This window comes from Stomoxys calcitrans, chromosome 3, assembly GCF_963082655.1.
Source record: "Stomoxys calcitrans chromosome 3, idStoCalc2.1, whole genome shotgun sequence".
NCBI lineage: Eukaryota > Metazoa > Arthropoda > Insecta > Diptera > Muscidae > Stomoxys > Stomoxys calcitrans.
Window position 1 is genome coordinate 69,343,469 of NC_081554.1, and position 9,022 is coordinate 69,352,490.

General features: G+C 41.9%; 1 protein-coding gene across 1 annotated transcript; it reads right to left on the minus strand.

The window, feature by feature from the left end:
- Window positions 1-6,062: 6,062 nt before the first annotated feature.
- LOC106087775 (protein escargot) lies at window positions 6,063-8,399 on the minus strand. Its single transcript, XM_013252943.2, has one exon. It carries the CDS (start codon window positions 8,278-8,280, stop codon window positions 6,616-6,618), a length of 1,665 nt encoding a protein of 554 aa, XP_013108397.2. The 5' UTR covers window positions 8,281-8,399; the 3' UTR covers window positions 6,063-6,615.
- Between the last annotated feature and the right edge of the window lie 623 nt (window positions 8,400-9,022).

Here is a 9,022-nt window from a genome sequence, read left to right on the forward strand (position 1 = left end):
TTTGTGTTTGTTTGTTCCGTATAGACTAAAGAACGGCTGAACCGATTACCTTGAAATTTCCACAGATTGTGTAGGTTGGTCTGGAAGTTAACATAGGCTATATAGTTGTTTGATATCGGGAGGGGGCGGACCCTCCCCCTTACCCTAAAGGTACTACCCAAAAATAAAAGTAGACCGATCGGGACGATATGGGGTTCAAATGAAAGGTATTCAAGAGAAGAGTACGAATGTCATAATAAAAGTTGGGTCCGAGTACCTGGAGGCTGCCCAGTCCCAAAACCCCTTAAAATAGGTTTATTTGACTATCATGACAATATGGCACTCAAATGAAAGGTATTCGGGAGTAGATTACGAATATGGCCGGGAAGAAGGAATAGGCTTTATTATTTATTGATATCGGAATGGAGCGGACCCTCCCCCGTTACCCCGAAGACACAACCCAAATCAAAAAGGGGACCGATAAGGACAATATGGGTATCAAAAACGCCCAAAATGGGCACGATTTGTTTGTTCCGTATTCCATAAAAAATATGTCCAAGTAATGGGCACAATCGGCCCACCTCCAAATACCCCCAAATATATGGGATTTAAATGAAAGGTATTTGGGAGTAGATACGAATATGGCATTAAAATTTGCGTTCAAGTCTTGGTGGCGCTTTTCCATCTAAAAATACGTAAAATAAGTTAATTGACCCATTTGGACAATATGGGACTCAAATGGAGCCAAGTGTTTGGGGTACGCCCTAAAGCATACCCTAAACTGAACTTCATTTCCAACTACGGCAATATGGAGCTCAAATCAACGGTATTTTGAAGTAAAGAACGCATCTGACATCTTTTGTCAGGGCGAAGTGCCGGTGGCCGCCCCAGCCCCAAGACACCCTGCAAACAGTTCATATTTACCGACCAATATGGGGCTGAAATTAAAGGGATTTGGAAGTGCAGCACGAATATGATATCCATATTTGAGTCGAAATATCTGAGGTGCCATTGATGGTTCGAATCCTGACAAGAATATCTTGAACATGGTGGTTATCCCCTCTAAATGCTGGTGACATTTGGGACGTGCTGTACCATTTGGTATGGCAGCCAGTTAAAACTTCTCCACAAACAGGTGTCGCACTGTGGCACGCCGTTCGGACTCAGCTATAAAAAGCAGGCCCCTTATCAATGAGCCTCAAAAAAAAAAACTTGAATCGGACATAAACGGATGGTTCCAAACTAAACGACCAGGAGGGCTTTGGGGTGTACTCTAAAGATCTGGAACTGGTCATATTGAAAAGGTTACCCGACCACTTGCAATTAAGGAAGTGGTGGAATGGCTAAGATATAATGTCACTACGACGATTGGCATAAATATCTCCTCAGACAGTCAGACAGCCATTAAATCCCTGGAGAACGTATTTCTGAACATAAAAACCACCCTTGATTGTCGCAGATCTCTCAACGAGATGGCTGAACAGTTCAAAATTCACCTGTTCTGGGTGCCGTGCCACAGAGATATTCCAGGGAATTGAAAAGCGGATGAGCTTGCGAGACAAGGAACTACCCTACATATTTCAAGAATACTGGAATCTGTGGGTATGCCTCTAGCGACATGAAAGCCGAATGACAACGAATTATAGATGGTCACAAAGAGGGGGCTGTGAGCATTTTTATGCCCACCACCATAGAATAGGGGTATATTCATTTAGTCATTCCTTTTGCAACACAGCGAAATATTCATTTCTGACCCTACAAAGTATATATATTTTGGATCAGCGTAAAAATCTAAGACGATCTGGACATGTCCATCCGTCTGTCTGTTGAAACCACGCCACAGTCTTTAAAAATAGAGATATTGAACTGAAATTTTGCACAGATTATTTTTTTTTTTGTCCATAAGCAGGTTAAACTCGAAGATGGGCTATATCGGACAACATCTTCATATAGCCCCCATATAGACCGATCCGCCGATTTAGGGTCTTAAGCCCATAAAATCCACATTTATTATCCCATTTTGCTGAAATTGCGACAGTGAGTTGTATTAGACCCTTCGACATCCTTCTTCAATTTGGCCCCGATCGGTCTAGATGTGGATTTAGCTGCCATATAGACCGATCCGCCGATTTAGGGTCTTAGGCCAATAAACGCCACATTTATAGTCCGATTTTGCTGAAATTTGGGACAGGGAGTTGTGTTAAATCAGTCGACATCTTTTTTCAATTTGACTCAGATCCGTCCAGATTTGAATATAGCTGCCAAAGAGACCAATCTCTCGATTTAAGGTATTGCGCCTATAAAAGCCAAATTTATTATCCGATTTTGCTGAAATTCGGGACAGTGAGTTGTGTTAGATCAGTCGACATCTTTTTACAATTTGGCCCAGATCGGTATAGATTTGGATATAGCTACCATATAGACCGATCTCTCGATTAAGGCTTTGGGCTCATAAAAGGCGCATTTATTGTCCGATGTCGCCGAAATTTGGGAGAGTGAGTTGTGTTAGGCTCTTTAACATTCTTCGTCAATTTGGCTTAGGTCGGTCCAGATTTGGATATAGCTGACATATAGATTGATCTCTCGATTTAAGGTTTTGGGCCCATAAAAGGCGTATTTACTGTCCGATGTCGCCGAAATTTGGGACTGTGAGTTGTGTTGGTCCAACAGTCGTAAAGTTTAGCCTCCACGAGATAACGTCCAGTAATGAGTTGAGGCTGATAGATTTCGACGCGGCAAAAAACATGGTAGTTAGTAGCACCAGATTTCAACATAAAAATATTCACAAAGATGTACGATCGATTCGTGGAGCGAATATAGATTCGGATCATTACCTTGTTGCAGCAAAGGTTCGCAACCGTTTGAACATGGCGAGGAAAGTACGATCTGACACTGCACAGAAGCTGGACATTGAAAAGCTGCAAACGCAACAAATGGCAGCAGCATACTCCACTCGACTGACCCAACTGCTTGATGAAAGCACTCCTTGTTCCGATGATATAATGGCGCAGTGGCAAACTATTGCCCACTCCATGGAAAATGCCGCGAAATCCGTACTTGGGTACCGAAAGCCTCCTCGAAAAAACCCATGGTACGACCAAGAGTGTCGAGATGCTACTGAAGCCCAGAATGCGGCATATAGAGCAACCCTGCAATCAATAGCAATGCGCCATATGAAAAAGAGGTATCGGGAGAAAAGGAGAGAGGAGAAACGTCTATTCCGCAGAAAGCAAAAGGAAATGAAAAGACGTGAGTGTGAGCGAATTGAGATGTACAGGAGTCAGAATGAGTCCGCAAATTCTACCAAACTGATGGCTTTGGTGCAGGCACATCCTCTTGCAGAGACAAAGAAGGAAATCTGGTAACTGACACAGATAACATGCTGAGGATATGGAAAGAACATTTTATCCAACTGCTAGTGTCCGACGTTGGCGGCGAAGAGGATACCGCAGAATCAATCCCTGATGATGGTATTGAATGTTTACCTCCTAGTCAGAATGAGGTCCATGTAGCAGTGACCCGACTAAAGAACAACAAGGCATCAGGAGCCGACGGGTTACCCGCTGAACTATTTAAGACCGGAGGTGACAATCTGGCTAGAAGAACACATACCCGATGATTGGAACCTCAGCATACTACGTCCCGTACACAAGAAAGGAGACAAGACACAATGTGCAAACTACAGAGGTATAAGTCTCCTCCCCATCGCATACAAGATACTCTCGGGCGTACTGTGTGAAAGATTAAAACCTAAAGTCAATGAAATAATTGGGCCCTATCAATGCGGCTTTAGACCTGGTAAATCCACCCTGGACCAGGTATTCACACTGCGCAAAATCCTGCAAGACTCGAAAAGGACAAATCAACACCTACCATCTCTTTGTTGACTACAAAGCCGCCTTTACGTTCAAAGGTATTTCAAGCCATGTCTGAGTTTGGTATCCCTGCAAAATGAATAAGACTCGGCAGGATGACACTTGCTGATACGCGTTCCTCAGTAAGAATAGGAAAGAATCTCTCCGAACCATTTTATACCAAACGAGGAGACAGCCTATCAAGTGATCACTTTAATATCCAGCTGGAGAAGATTATACGAGATGCAGATGTGAATAGATATGGCACACTAATCACAAGAGAACCCATGCTACTCGCCTATACCGACGACATCGATATTATAGGTCGGTCACCGGAAGTAGTAACTGCAGCCTTTGAAAGAATCGAAAGAGAGTCAGTGAAAATAAATCTGGTAGTAAATGGAGATAAGACAAAATGGGTGGTTTTAGCTCCCAAAAAGCCTTACACCACCGAGCAGATAAAGAAAATGGAGAAAGTGGGGAACCATGACTTTGAGACAGTCAGTAACTTTATCTACCTCGGCACCGCCGGAACCGAAACGAATGACACCAGTTTTGAGATTAAGCGAATAATAATACTGATAAAACAGATGCTACTTTGGACTTAGTAAGCAGTTTGGAAACAAGGCCACCTATCGACAGACGAAGACTACACTATACAAGACACTGATATTACCCGTGCTGTTATATGGTTCTGAAGTATGGGTATTTGTGAAAGCAGATGAGGCAGTGCTTGGAGTATTTGAGAGAAAGATTCTTCGTAAAATATATGGACCAGTTTGCGTTAATGGAGAACCACGAGCTGTATGAGCTGTATGACGACGATAGCATAGTTACATGCATCAAAATACAACGGCTGCGTTGGCTAGGTCATGTTGTCAGAATGGATGAAGAAGCTCCAGCAAAGAAGCCTTTTGAAGGCAAACACGGTGGTACAGGCAAACCGGGAAGACCAAAAGCCCGACGGAAAGATCAAGTGGTGGAAGACATCTCGAAACTTGGTGTCAGAGATTTTAGAATGAGCGCATAAGATCGAGGCGCTTGGATCGATATTCTACGTTCGGCTAGTGGAACAAATATTTTGTCATAGCCAATTAAAGTAAAGTATGAGTTGTGTTCGGCCCTTTGATATCCTCCTTCAATTTGGCCCAGATCGGTTCAGATTTGGATATAGCTGCCATATAAACCAATCTCTCGATTTAAGGTTTTGAGCCCATAAAAGGCTCATTTATTATCCGATTTCACCGAAATTTGGGACAGTGAGTTGTGTTAGGACCTTCGACATCCTTCTTCAATTTGGCTTAGATCGATGCAGATTTGTATATATTTGCCATATAGACCGATCTCTCGATTTAAGGTATTGCGCCTATAAAAGGCGCATTTATTGTCCGATTTTGCCAAAATTTGGGACAGTGAGTTGTGTTAGGCTCTTCGATATCCATCTTCAATTTGGCCCAAAACGGTCCAGATTTGGATATAGCTGTCATATGGACCGATCTTTTGATTTAAGGTTTTGAGCCCATTAAAGGCGCATTTATTGTCCGATGTCGCCAAAATTTGAGACAGTGAATTGTGTTAGGCTTTTGACCGGATTTTGAGGGAAGGAGGTTTACGTATATACCCGAGGTGGTGGGTATCCAGAGTTCGGCCCGGCCGAAATTAACGCATTTTTGCTTTTTTTTTAAATTTTTAATTGGAATTTTCGATTTCAGAAAATTGGATATTTTTTGGTTTTGCTATTTGAGAACGTTGAGAAATTGGAAAATTTTAATGTTTAGAGCTGAAGTTATAAAGGCCTCAGCACTAACCATTCAATATTTCAAAAATTGCTACCCCTTCTCAAACAGCAGATCTTTCACAAGTTTTTCTTTCGATTCCATTTCTCTATGCAATGTCCAAAAGATGTTTTCCCCTGGTTCCATGTTACCCCAAGAAGGTCCTACGTATATCATTTTGATTTTCTTTGCCACCCACCATGACATTGGAATAAAAAGGATTTTTTAACAAAATTTTCTTTTTAAAAATATGATTTTTTGTATTTTGTATGATTTTCTGTTTAAATTGTTGTTTTGTAAATAAATTACTTTAGAACTAAAAAACATTCCATTTAAGTTTGTATAAAAATTGTTGGTATAAAAAATACGACTACTAGCTAAAGGGGGGGTCTCTTACATATTCATAAAAAGGGTTACTGTACAACCATTAAATATATAAAATTTATGTAGAATATAAAAAAATACATATTTTTGTTGTCTTCCTCTTAGAAATTAATTTAAATTTTCATTGTCTTCTGTCTGGGGTTTTGCTCGAAAAAAAAACTTATAAAGAAGTATTTAAAAAAAAAATTTACAAAATATTTACAAAACATAAAAAATTTATACATTTGTACAGGCACTCTCTACAAAAACAAAAACATTAGTTAAAGAAAAGTTGAGTTATAAATGCATTTTTTTTTAAAGAAAATTCAGAAAAAAACGTTTCAAGAAGCTGACTAGAGATTTTATAGTGAAAAAATAAGTAAATGTTAAGCAATAAAGGCTCAGCCTTCTTTCTTTTGTGATTTTTGAGAAAACTTTGGGGGCGAAAATAAAACACCAGGTTCATTTCTTTTCGAGACTGTGGGCGAATTTTTGTTTTGGGAAAATAGTTGCAAGAAAGTGCATTTCTTGTTTGTTTGTTGTTTAGGAACTAATTTTTGGTGGTTCTTTATCTTTTGTTGTAGGTGAGTATGGCAAACGAGATATTCGAAAGTTTGGCGGTTTCAAAGTGTTTTCAGGCGTCTTCAGTGTTCGCCATAGACGGGATACCCAGCCAGGTCGGTGCTGTTATTAGTGGTGTTATTGCTGCTGCTGCCGCCACTAGGCGAACCTTGGCAACCGCCTTCGGAGTGTTTGGTGAGCAAGGACATGCGGGAGAAGGTTTTCGAACAGTTGGTGCAGGAATATTTCTTAATATCTGAGTGTGTTTGCAAATGCGCCCTCAGATTGGAGCGATCGGCAAAGGCACGATGGCAATGTTGGCAGCTGAAGGGCTTCTCGCCCGTATGGGTTCTTATGTGGCCCTGCAACAGCCACGGCCGTGAAAAGGCTTTGCCGCAGATGTTGCATTTGCAGGGTAGGGTATGGGTGCGTATGTGCATCTTCAAGGCTCCCAAAGAGACATAGGTTTTGTCACAATCCTTGCAGCTAAAGGACTTCTTGACCTGGTTGCCCTCCGCCGCAGGACAATGGAACTGTTGATGTTTCGTCAGGCCGGAAAAGGTGGAATAGGACTTTTGACAATCCGGACACTGATAGCGGGGTGGACCAGATTTTTCTTTCTTGACGGGTGCTGAGCCAACAGACGAAGTGTTCGTGGTCGCTGAAGATTTCAAAGATGTAGAGGTGCAAGAGGAGGCATTCGAGGAGGTTTCGATGTTTTCGCTTTTTATGTAAATGGATTTCAGAGGAGTTTTGGCACTGTTGTGTTGAGCTGGTTTCAGTGACAAATCTTCAGGAACCGGCGAGGCCAAAGATTCAGGTGTCAATGAGCGCATTGAATAGTAAGAGGACTCCGAATAGGCTGGTGATATGGGTGCATGGTGCGGTGCATAGCCCAAGGCATAGGAGGCTGGTGTCTGATGGTGTGGGTGATAGGCTGGCAGCGGATAAGGCATAAAACGATGCTGACCATGATGATTATGCGAGGGTGATTGTGGTGGCATTTGTCTTACCCCAATGGGTCGGTGAATGACATCGGTGCGCATGGGTGGTGAGACTGAACTGGAACGTCCCGACATGTAATGGTGTGGTGGAGGTGGTGATAACGACCCTATGGAATCGGAAGGTGAACTTGGTGATAAAAGTTCTCCGCGTAACGGTGAAATTTGTTGCGCCAAATGAGGATTGTTGATGGTGCGATAGAACTCGGCGGTATACGGTGACATATGGAAATTCCATGGCTGTATGCCATACTTGGGATAAGTGGGTGTAGGCACCACTACGGCAGCCGCTGCTGAAGCCGCAGCAACTGCGGCTGCTGCAGCCAAAGCTGCTGCCTGTGTGGTATTAGCCTCCGCATCATGATTATCCTCCACATCCACACAATCGATCATTTCATCCTCATCATCACCGCACATGCTGTCATCATCGGTGTGATCGACATCAACGCCCTCATCCTCACAGCAATCGCTGACATTGATCATCTCATCTTCTTCGGCTAGGGAGGAGGAGGAGGACGACGATGAAATCTGTTTGGTGGCACTGCTGATATCACTGGAACTGTTGCTGCTGGACTCTTTTTTCAAGCTTAAATTCTCAGGTTCCTCATTATCCAATTTGAGAATTTTCTTCGGGTTATCCATGATGGCTGTATCCTCTTCTTCATCGAAGTGATAATGCACCGGCCGTTTTTTCAAGGGGCACTTGCTGTAATTCTTTTCCACTAACATATCCTCAATGTTATGCATTTTGATTGTTTTTTTCTTCTCTTATATAAAGTTTTTTGTTTTCATAAATTGTTTCTTTCAAGATTTTTTTTTTTCTTATAACTCTTGTTATTATTTATTTTCACTTATAATGGCGATCATGTTTTGTTTTTTTTTGCTTTTATGTTAATCCACTCGCTTGAAATTAAGATCTCGCGTTGAAAACCGTATTTCAAAATTAAGGCAAAGCAAACAAATAAAACAAAAACAAAATTAAAAAATTTTTTTCTTTTTAGAACACAAACGTATGTGATGCGAACTCAAGCAAAAGCAACGAAGAACTGTGCTGGAGCATCACTCAGTGTGAGTTTATATAGGGCGAGGAGTTTTCAACCACAACTCTTTACAACTTCAAACTGGGAGAGCGAGAGAGAATCAACAACAGCTGAGAGCTACACATTACCCAAACTTCATGCTCTTGATAAAATTGAGTATCACCTGCCGTTATTCCATGGGCTCTCTTATTCTCCTCGTAGTTCCTTAGCAAACAGAAAACAATACAAAGCCCAGTGTCAAACACACAAACGTATGCCATGCAATTTGACAATGTGCTGTTGCATATGCAGCACTTCAATGGCATGGTGGTGGTGAATAACACCGCACACACTCACACGCCTTTGAACACTTATGTGCTTTGCAACCACCAATCGTCTGCGCTGATGGCGATGCGAACCGCTATGCCTTAAAGAAACCTGTTTGAGCGTATGGTTTGAGCACATGGTGT

Bases quoted from the DNA above. Each gene is read 5' to 3' on its own strand.
- LOC106087775 (XM_013252943.2), bottom strand. From the start codon at position 8,280: ATGCATAACATTGAGGATATGTTAGTGGAAAAGAATTACAGCAAGTGC.